The sequence below is a fragment of the Pan paniscus genome, chromosome 19, assembly GCF_029289425.2.
Source record: "Pan paniscus chromosome 19, NHGRI_mPanPan1-v2.0_pri, whole genome shotgun sequence".
Taxonomy (NCBI): Eukaryota; Metazoa; Chordata; class Mammalia; order Primates; family Hominidae; genus Pan; species Pan paniscus.
The window spans coordinates 19,795,495-19,813,423 of record NC_073268.2 but is presented as its reverse complement, the minus strand read 5'-3'; the positions used below and the strand labels follow the sequence as shown (position 1 = coordinate 19,813,423).

Genomic DNA, 17,929 nt, shown 5'->3' with positions numbered 1-17,929 from the left:
GACGTCGCGGGGCGCTGACCCTGTTCTCCCTATGCACCTCTCCAAACAAACTTTGAAGATGACCTTGTTGTTCGGTGCAATCACTCAGGTCTTTCCTGAGCGCCACTGGGTGCTGGGTGCACTGGGCTCCAAAGCCAGTCTCCTCTTCCATGTCTGTCCACCCCTTTACTCTTGGATTGGCAAAAGAGCTGCCAGTGAATCCATCCCAGGACCCAACCTTGGAGGGGTCTGAAGGGGAGGGCTTGGAATTGGGAGAAGAGCAGTGAGATCCTGGGGGGTTGGAGAGGGGTCCTGGGAGGTGGCCACAGCTTGGAGCAGAGGAGGAGATCATTGGGTCACAGTTGCCTTTTTTGGGGTTCAAGACAAACAGCAACAATAGTCATTCACTGGGTGAAGTTAGCCCACAGGGAAGTTTCTCTTCCTCAAGAATCTTCCAGTCCTTTGAGGGTAGAGGGGAAGGGCTGGGAAGAAGAGCTCACCACTGTGCGACAGGCAGAGCATCTCTGGTCAGCCGGGTAGGGCAGCCTGGGGCACAGGAACAGTTCTGGGAGAGATGTGATGGGAGGAGGTGGGGCTGGCAAAGAGGCATCCAGGTCGGCATAGAAGGCAGAGGTAGATTCAGATCCAAGGAAAGAGGAGGGGAGCTGGGGTCCTTTCATCTGAGTGAAATTTTCTTGAGGGCGAGGCAGGAGCTGAGGCAGAGGAGCTGGGAAGGTGAGGGAGGGGGCCCTTGGCCTTTCCCACATTTCTGTGCCCCACCTTCCGGTGTGGAAGACTTACTCCTTCACCAGATGAGGCTGCTGCTAGTTCACTCAGCTGTGGGCTGTGGCCCCTTTCCTCCCCCCTCCCTGTCGACCCCTTCCCCTGTCCTCCTAGGTACCCCTTGGCCCACAGCGGGCTGTTAGAGCACAGGTCTTGCTTGTGTGGACCCTAGCCTCCAGGCCCTCAGATGCCCACTCCTTGGTGCATAGGGCTCTGGGAGAGGGTGGTCCTGCTATCTCGGCTTCTATCCCTTTTGACACTAAGATGCCTCGCTTTCCGGACCCTCAACCACACTCAACTCCCAGCTCTGTCTCTCTTAGTGGCTTGGGGCACCAATCTCCCCATCACACAGAAGTTGGATCCAGAGCTCCGCATGAGGCTGAGGATGAGCCTAGGGCTGGCCTGCCCCTAGGAGCCTCCCCCACCCCCCACCCCTCAGGGGTGGGGGGCTGCAGCACTCCCAGCCTTCTGCCTGAAGCCCGTTCCCAGCCTGCAAGCTGGGCGCCTGCTCCCTTGAATTCCCTCCCTCCCTCTCCCTTCCAGAGCGCTGAGCTGTGGAGCAGAATGATTTCCTGTAATTGGCCAGCAATCCGGCCGCCCGACTTGTTCTATCGACATGCTGGTTAGCTGGAAATTGTATTGGAATCTAAGTGACTGGGAGCGGAGGGGAAGGTGGGGAGCAAAGAGAGGCGGTTTGGGTCCCAGCTGGGTGCAGCCTCAGCTCTGCAGGTGGGATGAGGAACCACCAGCCATGTCTCTCCTGGAAGGAGCAGGAAAGCAACCTATAGCACCACATCACCTCCTTCCTTTTGCTCCTTCTCTCCCACCATGTCCGGGGGTCTCCCTGCCTACTCCTATATGCCCCCATGGCCTGAAGTCATCACTGCCATCGCATTCCCCCTCCTGCTCTGAGACTGTTTCCTTCTGACCTAAAGTGCCTTGGTGAGAACTAGGGGCGCTCAGCAGCGCGCCTATCCTGCTCCCATTCAATTTCTAGCCATGGAGGCTCATCATGGAAGGTCCTAAACCTTTCCCTGCCTCTGCCCTGCCCCCCATGAGGAGAGAGAGAGAATGAACATTTGAAGAAGAGTTGTCAATTACTAAAGAGCCAAAGTGTATAATGGGGGCAGTGCAGATAGCCGGAGGAGCACTGTACTGGGAGTCAAGAAGCTTGGTGGTTATACCTGTTGGCTACTTAGGCCCCTTGGCTCAACCTCTGAGCCTCTGTAAAATTCTGGACCTGTCTGCCTCACACAGCTGGGAGATTTCAAGGGGATAACTGGAACGTGCTTTGTAAACTGTGAAACTGCGAATGACCCTCGGGCCAGTCGGGCCTGGGGGTGGGGGTGTTTTAGAGGCCTGCCTGCGCCCTTCGTCCCCCGCCCAGAAGGCGTGTGCGTCTTCACCCTCGCTGGTGTCTTATTGCTCCGCTCCGGGTGCTAAGGCCCAAAGTGAGGGAACGGAACGCGGAGGCTGCAGGGTCCCGTCGCCGTCGCGGTGGGTGGGCAGGGGACACGCCCTTTGGCACCCAGGGCCCGCAGCCCAGGCTCAGAGGACGTGGGCGAACAACGCACCTTTTGAGTTAGCGCTCAGGGTCAGGCAGAGCCTCCGCGCCCACCTGGCCCGCGCTCCCGCGGCAGCTGCTCGGCAGGAGTCTGAGGCCGCCCGCGGCCTGGGAGGAGGAAGATTAGGCCGCTCGGCGAGCGCCCGCCGCGGAGGCCCGGCCCAGCCCGGGAGGGTGCTGCCACCTGCCGGCCGAACGGCAGGCCGCCGGCTCGGGCGCGGGCCTGGGTCCCGGAGGCCCGACCTCTGCAGTTGCTGAGCGGCCTCAACTTCAAGTCCCCTTCGGAGAAAGTAGTCCTTCTTTTAAGGCCGTCTTGGACCCCCAAGGCCGGGAAGGGGATCCTGGGGCAAGGAGGCAAAAGGAGCTGGAGAGGGAGCTCTGGCGAGGCCCGGGCAGGGCAGGGCTGAATTCGAGGTTTCTCCACACCTGCCATGCTCTGACATTCCTGCTTCAAACCCAGCTCACTGGGTCAGGGAAGAAGTTAATTCTCTGGAACTTTACAGTTTGCTAAGGGTTTTCAGTGTCCTCCACTATGAAGCCTAACGATGTATGAGTAGAAACTAAAGGCAGGAAGTCACATGGCAAGCGGAGCCGGAATGCGAGCCCAAGGCCCAACCCCAGGCTCCAGCTCCTCCTGACAAGAGGCTCAGGGCACAGGAGAGAGTTCAGAAGCCTGGCTCTGCAACCTGGACCAAATCCATCTTTCTGAGCCTGGGATGGAAATAATCAGTGTTATGTTAACTATAGGGTCTTACACATCCAGCAGTGCCTGGCATGCTGCCAATACTAGGAAGTGCCATTTCCTCAATTATTGGGGTGATAGGGCACTGTGGGGGTCCATACCTTCCCTCTCCTTTCCCCGTCCTGGCGGATCGCACCAAACCGAGGAAGTGGCAGGCTCCTGCCACCCTCATCCTGCCTGGCCACCCACCCGGCAGCCCACCACTGCCTTACCCGGCCCTTCTTTGCCCCTTAGGGGTTTGCAGCAAGTTAATGAGCTAGACTCAGCACAAGCGGCTCTGGGAAAGGGGGCACTAAGTATGGCCACCACAGCGTTTGCATCCGTCACACTCATTTCTAGCCTTAATAGGCTTCTGGCTGCAGGATCAACCCATCAGCAAGTCTGCAGGCCCTGGCAGGGAAGGCTTATGTCTGCGCTGGTCTAATTGGGTTGGGGAAGGCAGATGGGGAGGCGGGGCAAGAAGGTGTGACGCTGCCTCAGCCCTCTACCCACCTCCCACAAAGGTGCCTCGGGCCTGGCTGCAGTCCTCCTGGGACCCAGGGAGAAGCCTGATGGCAAGTGTACCTTCTGGGGCCCTCACCTCCCCCTGAGCTCCGGGAGGACTCCAGCCCAGTGTGGGAAGAAGCCAAGTCTGGGAATCTTGGTTGGTCTGGGGCATTTCAGATCAACACACTTTATTAAACACCAACAGCGGGCCAGGCTCTGCACTAAGAACACAGAGATGAATAAGACACTGTCCCTGTCCCTAGAGGGCTTACAGTCTAGTAGGAAAAACCAGGCAAGTTTCAGCTAATTACTGTACTGTTGGATTAAGGTAAAATGTTGAGGGGGAGTTGGTATCCTAGACCACCTAACCCAGCCTGGGGCTTTAGACAGTGCCTGAACTGAGAGCTAGTTGTAGGTTAAAAAAAAAAAAAAAAAAGGAAGAAGAAATAAAAGAAAATAAAAGGTATCCCAGGCCAGGAGCAGCAGGTTGAAGGCACAGAGGCAAGAAACAGCAAGGATGGTGTACACGGAATACCAAGAGGTCCAGGCGGGAAGTAGGGGTGGCAGGCAATAAGCAGGATGTGGGAGCACTACACAAACCCTACGTGGGGAGAGGGGTCTCCCAGAAGAGGCTGGTCCTGCCTGGCTACAGCGTTACCCACGAGAGAATCCTTGCTGCTTGCTGGCAGCAAGCCATACTGGGGTCCTGGGCCTTCAGTATCAAAAATCTCAACCTAGGGGAGGGCCTTGTTGACTCTGTTTGAACATGGAAACCCTTGGTCCAACATGATTTCCCGTGGTCCACTGAGGAGGTTTAGGCCATAATGGGGTAGGTGCTTAGAGAGGATTCAAGCCCAGTGAACCCTTGGCCTCCCAGCTCTGAGGAGGGCCACAGAGCCAGTATTCCCTACCCCCACCCACAGAAATGTATAGCAGTCTCTGACTGTTGCTTTCACACACCATCACGGTTGCTGTTCTGTAGGTGCTGCTCAGGGAAGGTGGGAAGGACAGCAGGCTATTTCTTGACCTCAAATAGGATACACTCCACAGACGGGATGGCCTGGCACAGAGGCCCAGCCCTGATTCGGAGAGTCCGTGTTTTTGTGTGTGTGTGTGTGTGTGTGTGTGTGTGTGTGTGTGTGTGTGTGTGTGTGTGTGGAGGGGGCTGAGAGGAAACAGGATGTGTTACCTGGCTTCAGCCTCCAAGGAGATAGATGGAGGCCTGGGGCTCCCTGCCTTGAGTGCCCCACTAGGCGTAAGGCAGAAGGTAGCGGGTGAGCAGGTAGAGGAGGCTGGCAATGGCAGCGAGCCCTGTGAGGACCCCAAGCCTCAGCGGCAGGTACTCCAGGGAGCGCTCCAGCTCAGCGTGCAAGAGGATGACCTGGCGTTTGGTGACACTCCACTCGCCCGAGTTGTCTAGGACATGGCGGGCCATGCGGGCCTTGTCTGTCAGGGGCAGCTGGGCATTGATGCGGGCCTCTGCGTCCTTGCGGTTCAGGCTGTTCCGCCGCATCAGTCGTGCCAGCTGTGTGTCCCGGTCGCTAAGGATAGGGCAAAAGGGCACTGTAGGTCCTGCCTCCCTCTCACCCCAAGTTACAGGGATAGGCAGCCCTGCCAGGCCCAGCCCGAAACAGAGAGCATGGGGACTGGATCTTCCCTCCAACCCTACCCTGCTCTGGGCTACTTAGGGTCCCACAGCCAGGGAGGGAGGCTTGGAAGCTCACTGGCTGCCTCCCACCCCACTCCACTCACTGTGAGGAACCCAGAGCTCTATGGGCTACGAAAGCCCCTTAATACAAACAAGGGGGGAACTTTGGCCACAGCTCTTTTTTTTTTTTTTTTTTTTTTTTGCCATCTGGGGTCTCTTTGCTTTGCTACTAGACCTGACATTCCCCAGTCATAAGGTGGGAAGATTTCATCACCTGGAACCAGCTACATCCTGGATCCCTGGATGGGTGACCTTTACTGAAAGGCCTATGCCTATGAGCTAGATGCTTCCTGCAGTTCCCCTGGGGGCCTGGGCCTTCAGTATCAAAAATATCTCCTTGGGCCATCACAGAGACCCCCTCTCCTTGCTGCTATACCCCTCCCCTGAACATTTAGAGTAAAAGGATTGTGCTAAGATGGTATCTCTTGTGCTTAATGCCACTGATGATGTGGGACAGACAAGCCCAAGGTGCTTCAAAGAGGATCAAGGACATGAGAACTGGTCCCCCTTAGTTGTGGGACAGGATTCAGCACTGCAGATTAGGTCGGACAATATCAAGTCTCCCAACTCCAAGAGAAATTCAAAGAATACCTCCTTCACCCACCCTGAGGTCACCATCTGGGTCCTTCCTCAGGAAACTTCCTCTCTTGCCTTGGGCTACAGTCAGTCCTCTGGAGCGGGGTTACCTCTAACACCCCTCTAGCTCTAAGAGCTACTTCAGCCCCTCAGTGAGGACAAGAGCACAAGGGGTTGCAGCAGCTGTTTTCTACCATTTGGGGTCTTTCTGCCTTGTCACGAGGCCTGAGTTTTCCCAGTTATAAAATGGAAGGGTTTGATCACTACATTTTGGTTCCTTCTTTTTTTTTTTTTTCCTGAGACAGTCTCGCTCTGTCGCCCAGGCTGGAGTGCAGTGGCGTGATCTTGGCTCACTGCAACCTCTACCCTCCAGGTTCAAATGATTCTCCTGCCTCAGCCTCCTGAGTAGCTGGGATTACTGGCATGCGCCACCAAGCTCAGCTAATTTTTGTATTATTATGATTATTATTTTTTGAGACGGAGTCTCGCTTGCCCAGGCTGGAGTGAAGTGGCACAATCTCTGCTCACTGTAGCCTCTGTCTCTTGGGATCAAGAGGTCTTCCTGCCTCAGCCTCCCAAGTAGCTGGGATTACAGGCGTGCAACACCATGCCCAGCTAATTTTTGTATTTTTAGTAGAGACGGGATTTCACCATGTTGGCCAGGCTGGTCTTGAACTCCTGACCTCAGGTGATCCACCCGCCTTGGCCTCCCAAAGTGCTGGGATTACAGGCATAAGCCACCGAGCCTGGACTTTTTTTTTTTTTTTTTTCTTTTTTTGAGATGGAGTCTTGCTCTTTCACCTAGGCTGGAGCGCAGTGGTGCGATCTCGGCTCACTGCAACCTCCGCCTCCCAGGTTCACGCCATTCTCCTGCCTCAGCCTCCCAAGTAACTGGGACTATAGGCGCCCGCCACCACACCTGGCTAATTTTTTGATTTTTAGTAGAGATGGGGTTTCACCATGTTAGCCAGGATGGTCTCGGTCTCCTGACCTTGTGATCTGCCTGCCTCGGCCTCCCAAAGTGCTGGATTACAGGTGTGAGCCACCGCGCCTGGCTTTTTTATTTTTAAATAAATATAGAGACGAGGTCTTGCTGTGTTGCCTACACTGGTCTCAAACTCCTGGGCTTAAGTGATCCTCCTACCTTGGCAGTTTGGTCCCTTCTTAGGGATTCTGGGAAGCAGACCAAGGGAGGCCAAAAACAAATGCAGCCACTTGCCATGAAAATGAATTATACGAGCTATAGATTTCCTCTGTTATGGGGTCAGTGTACTGTGGCCATTGTGGGGCCAATACCCACCTCGCTGAGAACAAGGACTAAATCCAGCCTTCATCAGGGAGACCACATATCTGTGGGTGGGAGAATCTAGTGTGAGATTAGAGATGGCCTGGGGCTCCCAGTAGGTGCACATCCTCCTGAAGGTGTGGCCCAGACCACAGAGCCTCCTGGATGTGGGGCAGCACCTCCGACAACCCTTCCTGGGGCTCAGAAATGGTCCCATTCTAGTTAGTCTAAGACTTGGTACAATTTGTTGTAATAGGATTTTTACCCACTTATTCCACAATTGACAAATTTTTCAAAAACATGAAATTGGCTGGGCACAGTGGCTCATGCCTATAATCCCAGCACTTTGGTAGGCCGAGGAGGAGGATCATTGAGCCCAGGAGCTTGAGACCAGCCTGGGCCACACAGCAAGACCCAATCTCTACAAAAAATAAAAAAATTAGTCAGATGTGATGCTGCATGCCTGCAATCCCAGCTACTCAAGAGGCTGAGGTGGAAGACTGCTTGAGCCCAGGAGTTTGAGGCTATAGTAAGCTGTGATTGTGCCACTGCACTCTAGCCTGAGTGACAAAGTGACACCCTGTCTCAAAAAAAAGAAACCAGCATGAAATCATGTTTCGGTATAATCACACTTCAGGAGATGTCCTAAGTAATTTCAAATGCACCAGGGGTAGTCTTTCAGTTAAAGAAATCCACAAGGGAGTCCTTATTTTTGTAAAGCCTAGATCCCTTTGGTGAAAAGCATCACCACCTCTCTGGCATCTCTCAAGAGTTATACACCCACACCCACTGAAAGCAGGGCATGAGTGGCACCCAGGACTCTGGCAAAGGCTCCTCTGGCCGGTGAGTGGGGCTGAAGGTCTCCTGGAGAGCACACACAATCAACAAAGCCCCACTCACCCACCAAAACCCATGGCCACCTCTGCTCTCGGCAAACAGACCAACGTCAAAGAACAGCACAGGAAGGGCCAGGCGCAGTGGCTCATGCCTGTAATCCCAGCACTTTGGGAGGCCGAGACAGGTAGATCACAAGGTCAGGAGTTCAAGACCAGCCTGACCAACATGGTGAAACCCTGTCTCTACTAAAAATACAAAACTTAGCCGGGCATGGTGGCGTGCGCCTGTAATCCCAGCTAATCAGGAGGCTGAGGCAGGAGAATCACTTGAACCTGGGAGGCAGAGGTTGCAGTGAGCTGAGATCGCGCCACTGTACTCCACCTTGGGTGACAGAGTGAGACTCCATCTCAATTAAAAAAAAAAAAAAAGCAAAGCACAGGAAGGACCAATGGCCAGAGGTGGGCGCGGAGTCATCTGGCGAATGCACATGCAGTTGTCGGCCCCTGCTGTCTTCTCATCTACACTCTAAGATCCTTTTTTTTTTTTTGAGATGGAGTCTCGCTCTGTCGCCCAGGCTGGAGTGCAGTGGTGCGATCTCAGCTCACTCCAAGCTCCGCCTCCCAGGTTCACACCATTCTCCTGTCTCAGCCTCCCGAGTAGCTGGGACTACAGGCGCCCACCATCATGCCCAGCTAATTTTTTTTGTATTTTTAGTAGAGACAGGGTTTAACCGTGTTAGCCAGGATGGTCGCGATCTTCTGACCTCATGATCCGCCCACCTCGGCCTCCCAAAGTGCTGGGATTACAGGTATGAGCCACCACGCCCGGCCTTTTTTTTTTTTTTTGAGACGGAGTTTCATTCTTGTTGCCCAGGCTGGAGTGCAATGGTACGATCTTGGCTCATTGCAACCTCTGCCTCCTGGGTTCAAGCGATTCTCCTGCCTCAGCCTCCCAAGTAGCTGGGATTACAGGCATGCACCACCATGCCTGGCTAATTTTTGTATTTTTAGTAGAGATGGGGTTTCTCCATGTTGGTCACACCGCTCTCGAACTCCTGACCTCAGGTGATCCACCTGCCTCGGCCTCCCAAAGTGCTGGGATTATAGGCACGAGCCACTGCACCCAGCCTTTTTTTTGAGATGGAGTTTTGCTCACTCTTGTCGCCCAGGCTGGAGTGCAATGGTGCAATCTCTGCTCACTGCAACTTCCACCTCCTGGGTTCAAGCGATTCTCTGGCCTCAGCCTCCCAAGCGGCTGAGATTACAGGTGCCCGCCACAACACCCGGCTAGTTTTTATATTTTTAGTAGAGATGGGGTTTCACCATGTTGGCCAGGCTGGTCTCGAACTCCTGACCTCAGGTAATCCACCCACCTCGGCCTCCCAAAGTGCTGGGATTACAGGCGTGAGCCACTGCACCCGGCCTCTAAGATCCTTTAAAAAAAATGTTTTTATCCCTAAATACAAAGCTCCAATCGTGCTACTAAGGCAAAGAGAATTCCAGGTCTTCGTGGGGTTTGCCTGACCTTAGTTAGCCTCACAAACAGGGAATGAAGAACCCAAAGAGGCTGCAGGTTTACTCACATAAGGCAGCACGGCCCAGTGCGGGAGCTGAGAGGATGCCTGCGTCCCTGCACTGGGCTCAAGGGATTCAGACTGGGCTTTAAACAACAGCCCATGGGGACCCAGGGGGAAAGGCAGGGGGATTTTCAGGGCACTGAGCACTCCAGGCTCCGCCTCCAGCGTGCTGGGAGCCTCCAATGCCTTAGGCCCTTGAGGGCCAACCTATGCCCAAAATACCAGCAGAGCCAAGTGCCCACCTATGTGTCTGCTGTACTTGTGGGTGGCATCCGGGAAGCTTCTGGGTAGCAGAGATACCCTGCGGACTCATCTACTCTCACCCCACTGGAATAGGGACTCATTTTCCCCCCACAGGTTGATTCTCCTGTTTGTCAAACCTGGATTCTGGTTGGCTCCATGTCCTGGGGAATTCTGAGAACAAAGTGCCTTCCTTAGCTGGGCTGACAGTCCCTTCCACGAAACCTTCTGTTCGTAACAGGTGTTGCCAAAGGGTGACCCTGGACACATTCTGTAACTGCCCCCTCTTTAATTTTATCTTCAGTAATAGGAATATCAACACCTGTCCTGACCACCTCCCACTGAGAGGTAAACTGTGCAAAGTAATAAAGGTGCTACAGGAGGAAGAAGGAGCCACTGAGTGACAGTGGCCCAGGGCGAGGCCAGGCATCTGGGCTGAAGTGCCTGCAATGGTCAGCAGGGGGAGCGCTCCCCAAACACTAGAGAAGCCCGCAGGCTGTCCCTTCCCACACCTGCCCCCAGGACTATCCGCGTCAGGCACAAAGGTTGGCTTCTACAGACCCTGAGCACTGCTGCCCAAACCCCCATGCCTCTTGGCCACCCCGTGGGGAAAGGGCAAAGTGCAAAATGATGTGGGCTGTTTCCCAGATACCCCCATGGTCCTCCCTTCCAGCCAGGGCATGCTACACACTCACCAGTATACTACCACGGTGTGCTTCATGTACTTGAGCAACTTCTTGGTCTCAAACAGCAGGGGGATATCCAGAATCACGTAGCGGTATCCTGGGGAGAGGTTGGAAATCCCCCAAGTTCAATTCTGCAAGCGCACACTGAGGACTGATGATATGCTGGGCCCCACCGTCCAGAGCGCCCAGCAGAGGGGCAGGCCTTCCAAGGACACACATACCCTGCACACTGGCCGGTTCCAATGCCGTGCAGAACAGAAGGCTGCAGAAAATCATTTCTGGATAGCTGATCAGGGAAGACCTTGTAGAAGGGCTGGCACTTGTGCTGGCCTTGAAAAGTGGGGGGCAGGTCTTTTGATACTTGAAAATGAGAAGGTGAAGGTGAGGATTCCACGAATGAGAACCACCACAGCACAGGGAGAGGGAGGCTCTACTGTGCGGGCTGAAGCAGAGGCCTCAGGCCGTGCCGTGTGAGGCAAGGAGGTGATCAGGGCAGGCACTAAGGGTTTAGTTCACCTTGATCTTAAATCTCAAGTTGTTATTTCTCAGAAACAAACAAACAAACAAAACAACCAAAAGATAGGTTCTCCCCAAAGAGCCAGGTGCAGGCCCAGCCCTGCTGACAAGAGCCAAGGTGGGCTGTCTCTACCAACTCTCCATGAGAGGCTCACGTGGGGGCGGCAGCAGCAGAAAGAAGCTGCTTCTCCCATCAGAGGCAGACCTACAGCCAGGGTAAGGCCTGGATCTGGAGGCAGAGGGGGCAGTTATGCCTAAAACTGTATTACACTCCTGCAGTGTAAAAGGCACTGGCTGGACCTCCCACCACAAGCCAAGGCCAGTCAAGGGCAGCACCCCCACCAACTGTGAGTGAGCACATCCGTAGGCTGCTGTGGGCTACACGCTCCTCGTTCTTTTTAGGTCAGTGACCCCTGTGCATGTGTACAAAGCTGGGAGGGCTCCAGGAGAGCAAGAAGGGTAAGAGACAGGAAAATGCTTCTCTGCCCAGAGACCCCTGGCCTGGCTGGGGCAGGAGACTGCACCCCTGGAGCATCCCACTCCAAACACTTCCAAGCACAGAACCAGACACACATCACACCAATTCCAGGGGTGTCACGGGAAACTTGCACTCAAAGTGATGCAGGGACAATGGCGGTGGGGGGTTGGCAATCTCAGCTGCTTGGTTTCCTGTTCCCCAAGACCTGCTGCTCAGGAAGCCCAAGAGAAGCCCACAGTTGAACAAGGGAGTTAAAACCATGGGCTCTGATGACACACCTTGGTTGGTAGCCCCCCCACTTCCCCACCATGTGACCTTGGGCCCCCTTTTGTGTAAACCTCATCTGTGTAAATGAGTAAAAAGAATACCTACTTCACAGGATGATGGTAAAGATGAAATGAGCCTTGAAAATATGTGAACCATGCAGTACTACTCCTTCACCAGTCCCTCGCTAGGTGCCCCAAAATGATAGTTACTGTTGCAGGGGGAGGCCAACAGTGTGGTGCGCCTCCCTAACTTGGAGCAGAAGCCAAGACTAGATCCTCTCCGGGCCTCTTATCTCTCTTTCCTGTTCAGCTCCCATCACTTCCTCTCCCCTTGCTGTCCTTTCTCCGGCCCCTCTGGGGAGTACGTGGTCAGCTATTTGGTTCACCAGCAAAGGGCTATTCAGCTGTCACATCCCTCCTGTCTGATAAGCTCTGCAAACCATCCTGACTCTATTAAGACATCCGTCTGCCTACACAGAGAAGTCCCCAACAGCTGGTGATCTTATCTGACGTTTGATTATACCAACTTTGACAGTTGTATTTGTTATACTCATCAGGGAAAAACTGGGACTGTGGAAGCCACAGCTGTCGTCCCCATTTTTCACCTTATCGAGCTCAAAAGGGCTCTCTGGCTTTTATTTAAGTGGTGGTGGTTGGGGAGGCGGGAGGCTGGGTGGATGACACAGTGAAAGAGCTTTGGAGCTGGTGACATTATCCGATGTTTAATTTCAGAAGGGGAGAGCCACTGCCGCCTCGAAGCCCTGCAGATATACCGGTAACTGGCATGGGAGAGAATGCAGAAAGGGCAGGAATGAAAGGCAGATGACTTCACTCTGGGTGGGGGACGGGAAGGACACTGGCACAACATAGGAGGCAGCACAAAGAGTCCAGAGGGAGGACTCTTCTTGAGGGAGGCAGGGAGGAGGCCTGCGGCGTGGTGCTGAGATGGAGCGCACACGCTGGTTCAGCAGAGAAGATGCGGGAGCCAGCTCCAGCCCGGATGGGAGGGGGTTGGGGTCAGCATCATGGATGTCTGTCGAGTCATCCCTCTTTTGGAGGGAGGTATTGGCCACAGGGGGATGAGGGTGGGGGGAGGTTGCTCACTCAAGGCATGACAGAATAAGGGGCTTGGCCATGGTCACAGTGTAAAAGGCTCCCCAAGCCAGGCACAGTGGCTCACGCTTGTATTCCCAGCACTTTGGGAGGGCGAGGCAGGCATATCATGAGGTCAGGAGTTTGAGACCAGCCTGGCCAATATAGTGAAACCCGATCTCTACTAAAAATACAAAAGTTAGCCAGGTTTGGTGGCATGTTCCTGTAGTCCCAGCTACTCGGGAGGCTGAGGGCAGAAGAATCGCTTGAACCCGGGAAGGGAGGTTGCAGTGAGCCAAGATCGCTCCACTGCACTCCAGCCTGGGTGACAGAGCGAGACTCCATCTCAAAAAAAAAAAGGCTCCCCTATACCCTCGTGGAAGGAGAGTCTCAGTGTAGTGACTGAGAGTGGGGTGACAGGCAACCAGGCCTTCAACTGGGAGGCCCAGGCTGGAGGCCACATGTGCCAAAGGCTGGCATGCAAATCTCCAGCAGCCCTAGGCCAGCCTCTTGCCAGATCCCAAGCCACCGCCCTCTGTTCTCCCTCCCACTTCTGGTGACTGACCCCAACCTGTAAAGTAAGCATCAGGCCACCCCTGTGCAATGCTGTCCTGAAGAACATGGCTTAGGCCAGGTGTGGTGGCTCATGCCTGTAATCCCAGCACTTTGGGAGGACAAGGTGGGAGGATTGCTTGAGGCCAGGAGTTTGAGACCACTTTGGCCAGCATAGTGAGACCCCATCTCTAAAAATAAAATAAAATAAAATAAAATAAAAAAGAACAGGGCTTGAACCATGGCATATAGCTTGGAAGAAGGTTCTTGCCAACTGGCCCCAGGCCTCTGATTTCAAATACTCCCCTTCCCCTACCCACCCTGGCCATCTTGGTCCCTTCCCAATTTCCAGTCTACAAACTTGCTTTCCCAAATGGCTCAGCCAGAACCAAACCTGCCCCTGACTGCAGTTTACATGTGTGATTAACTGACAGTCACTGACCTGGACCCTCAGTCTTCCTAACATGCTCACGTTGGATTTTTTCTTTTTTTTGAGACGGAGTCTTGCTCTGTTGCCCAGACAGTCTGAGTATAGGGTGCAATCTTGGTTCACTGCAACCTCCACCTCCCAGGTTAAAGCGATTCTCCCGCCTCAGCCTCCCGAGTAGCTGGGATTACAGGTGCACACCACCATGCCCAGCTAATTTTTGTATTTTTAGTAGGGACGGGGTTTCACCATGTTGGCCAGGCTGGTCTCAAACTCCTGACCTCAAGTGATCTGCCTGCCTCGGCCTCCCAAAGTGCTGGGATTACAGGCATGAGCCACTGTGCCCAGCCTCATGTTGGATTATTATCCCCGCTGCACAGATGAAAAAATGAGCTGAGGGCGAGATCACTCAATGAAGTCACACAGCTAGAAAGTCAGGGTTGGGATTTGAACTCAGATCTATGGCTCCATTATTCACCAGCTCTTATTACTCCCATCCCTACTAGAAAAACCAACTTACTTCCTGGGCTCATGGCTCGAAAGCCTCATGTGTCTCTTCTCGTTAAACTGTCAGCCTCCTTAAGAGCTGAGGGAACGTGCTTCTTTCCTCTGGGGCTGGTACGGGGCTCTGCGTGGAGGGGATGCCAGTAAGCAGTATGAACTCATCAGCTGGGATAACCAGCTCCCCTACCCTGGCCAAACTTTCTGCAGAGGAGAAGGGCCCTGGCCCTGGAAGGAGAGGGTGTTGCCCCCAACCCTGCCCCAGGCCCTGGCACTTACCCCGGAGGAAGTACTTGAACGTCTCCTTCATCATCTCCTTGCGGATCTCGGGGTGGGTGATGGCGTTGAGCAGTTGCCGCCGGTCAGGCTGGTTAAAGATCAGGTCCCCCAGGACCTTGCGATTTATGTCGCCGTTCTCCAGCAAGACCTCAGTGCCGAAGACCTCTACGATGCGCCGGTGGGCAGGGTATCCTGGCTGCACGACTGTGGCAGGAGGAAGAAGCTAGGTCACTCCCTGAAGCCTCAGGGCCAGTCAGAGGACCTCAGTGACCAGGGGCAAAATGATGGGGGAACTCGGGTGCTTCTTTCAGGTGGAGCAAAAGCAAAATGAGGGTAGAGAAAGCAGTGAAGGAAAAGAGCAGAGTGTACAGGATCCCTTGTGCTGGTAATGGGGTACAGCTGGGGGGTTTCTAAAAAGAGAAAATAGAAGAGCAGAGAAGGCAAGCACGGGGCAGAGACAGAAGTCAGACCAGGGTCAACAGGAGCCTTCCCCTCCTCTGAGACTTATAAAAAAAGGAGGCATGGCAGAAGGCCGGAAGCGCGGGGAGCTGCTGTGCACGGCCCCCCAACCTGCCCCTCCAACTCACCGTGCCGGGCCATCACGTCCACGTCAATCACCGCACAGCCCAGCTGCTGGAACACCTGGATCACTGAGCTCTTGCCTGAGGCAATGCCCCCTGTCAGGCCCACCAGAAACATCTTCCACGAAAGAGAGCTGTCCGCGAGACTACGGAGCCAGGAGCTACAGAATCACTGGAGAGCAGGGCAAGTGTGGCCGATGGGGGCGGTCCACCAGAGGAGTGCCAGAAGGACCTGCTTGGGAGAGGCCAGCGGGACTGATCAGTTTGGGCCAAAATAATTGGGAGAGAGGAGGCAAAGGAAGTAAAGGGAGACAGCTTGGCTGGGGAGGGACATGCCCTGAGCTTGGGGTGCTCTGGGGCCATCTGGAGAGGAGAAACCCTCCAGGAAAGGCCTCCAGTATTTTAAAAACACTCGCAAAGAAGGCAAATGTGGCCAGGAGTGGTGGCTCACACCTGTAATCCCAGCACTTTGGGAGGCCAAGGTGGGTGGATCACCTGAGGTCAGGAGTTTGAGACCAGCCTGGCCAACATGGTGAAACCCCATCTCTACTAAAAATACAAAAATTAGCTGGGCGTGGTGGCGTGCACCTAGAATTCCAGTTACTCAGAAGGCTGTGGCAGGAGGATCGCTTGAACCTGGGAGGTGGAGGTTGCGGTAAGCTGAGATCCCACCACTGCACTGCAGCCTGGGTGACAGAGCCAGATTCCTTCTAAAAAAAAAAAAAAAAAAAAAAAAAAGCAAACGAACACTATAAATTCAGCAATCAAAAGCTGAACAGGCAGGGCAAGGTCAGGTGCTGTTAGGCAGCATGCTTCCTGGACGAGGCAGGATCCCCTTGGAGGCCAACTTCCTAGAGGAAGGAGACACCTGTCTCTCTGTGGTGGACCCACAGCACTCTTCAGATGCCCACTGGTCCCCCTGGCCTTTACTTTCTAGTCTAGGAGACCGAGGCTCAAAGGAAAGAAATGGCCTGCCTGCAGCCATCCACGGAAGTTGCAAGAGAGACCACAAATAGAGTCCAGGTGCCTGGGCCCTCTTTTGCCCCAAGGCCTCCTCCCCACAGAAGGTCCCATGGATCACTTCCCCTTGAACGCCAGCACTAGGACTGCCTGGGTAGCTGATATAGATGGAGACGCACAATCCTCTTGGCCCAGATGGGGAACTGAGCCGCAAGCAGTGGCTCGGCAGCCACTAAGCCCGAGGTTTAGAAAAGTACCACTCTTGCCAAGAAGGAATGTGAGGGAAAGGCCAGGAGGCTGGGCGATGCTGGTGGTGTGACTTTGAGCTGGCGTCGTGGTTTGTGGCGTCCTCAGACCAAGCAGCGGCAGCACGGCACAAAGGTTGGGGCATGGCTTCTTCACACCCAGCTCCTCCACTCACATGTGCTGCAACCCCGGGCAAGCTGCTTGCCTCCCTGAACCTCAGTTTTCTCATCCATAAAATGAGGTTTAGGATCATAAGACTGCCTTGGCTGGGCATAGTGGCTCACGCCTGTAATCCCAGCACTTTGGGAGGCCGAGGCAGGCAGATCATGAGGTGAGGAGATCGAGACCATCCTGGCTAACACGGTAAAACCCTGTCTCTACTAAAAATACAAAAAATTAGCCAGGCCTGGTGGCGGGCGCCTGCAGTCCCAGCTACTCGGGAGGCTGAGGCAGGAGAATCGCTTGAACCCAGGAGGCGGAGGTTGCAGTGAGCGGAGATTGCGCCCCTGCACCCCAGCCTGGGTGACAGAGCGAGACTCCGTCTCAGAGAAAAAAAAAAAAGAAAAAGAAAATGCATCTGCAGTCCATGGTATGTTGCTTGATAAATGGTAAATATCCCAAAAATGGAAGTGAGGATAGTGATACAGGGTGAAAAGTAGGAGTTACAGTTCCACTGCAAGGCATAGAAAGGAAAAAAAAAAAAAGACTTTCATGAAATCATGTCCCTATTCCTCCAACCTCAGACTATCACACCATAAACTTTTAAAGAGTCATGGTGCATTTTCTGGAGTAAATGAGGTTACCATGTCTTGGACTTTGTTCCCAGGCTGGAAGTAATTAAATCAAAGGCCAGGTCTCTCCCGCCCTTCCTTCAGCCTCAAATCACTTCTCCAGGACTGTAAAATCTGCCATAGGACTTTTTTTGTTGCCGTTAAGCAGCAGATTTACTGTCCTAATTACACTTTGCTTGAGCTTACACTGAAATGAGTTTGCCTCCCGTGAGGACACACCAAATGACAGGGGAGGCAGCTGCTTGGATGTGGCTGAGTTGGTGCCTGGCTTGGGGCAGCAGGGGACCAACCTAGAAATTGAAATCTGCCACTGCTCATTCTCACCCCGGAAAGCCAGAGGTGGAGAGAGGAAACTATCCACCACGGAGTCATCATCCAAATGGAGAGACCTAGCTACATTATTCAACTATTTAACAATCATTTCTAGGCCACGCACGGTGTTCACACCTGTAATCCCAGTGCTTTGGGAGGTTGAGGCAGGAGGATTGCCTGAGACCAGGAGTTCGAGGCCAGCCTGGGCAATACAGCAAGGCTCTCTCTCTATTAAAAAAAATAATAATTTCTCCTCCATCTCTCTGAGGCTGGTGATCTCCCTCTAGGTCACAAAAAGGACAGGGTTCAGTTGTAAAAACAAACAAACAAAACAAACAAACAAACAAAATGTCAGCCACTCAGCTGAAGCTTTGAAATAGAAAATCTAGAAAGAACTTTTTTTTTTTTTTTGAGATGGAATTTCACTCTTGTCGTTGCCCAGGCTAGAGTGCAATGGCGCATCTCA

General features: G+C 53.8%; 1 protein-coding gene across 7 annotated transcripts in view; it reads right to left on the bottom strand.

The window, feature by feature from the left end:
* Window positions 1–3,712: 3,712 nt before the first annotated feature.
* Window positions 3,713–17,929, bottom strand: part of DCAKD (dephospho-CoA kinase domain containing) — a 33,330-nt gene continuing 19,113 nt past the window's right edge. For 6 of the 7 annotated variants that reach the window (XM_055101781.3, XM_003806519.7, XM_003806520.6 and 3 more), the window contains 4 exons: window positions 15,161–15,386; window positions 14,574–14,777; window positions 10,472–10,559; window positions 3,713–5,095 (listed from right to left, as the gene is read on the bottom strand). In XM_055101781.3, the coding sequence (XP_054957756.2) occupies window positions 4,804–5,095; window positions 10,472–10,559; window positions 14,574–14,777; window positions 15,161–15,272 (696 nt within the window). In that variant the 5' untranslated portion in view covers window positions 15,273–15,386 and the 3' untranslated portion in view covers window positions 3,713–4,803. Of the gene's footprint in view, window positions 5,096–10,471; window positions 10,560–14,573; window positions 14,778–15,160; window positions 15,390–17,929 lie in introns of those variants that run through there. The other variant, XM_057300321.2, reaches the window with a different exon arrangement.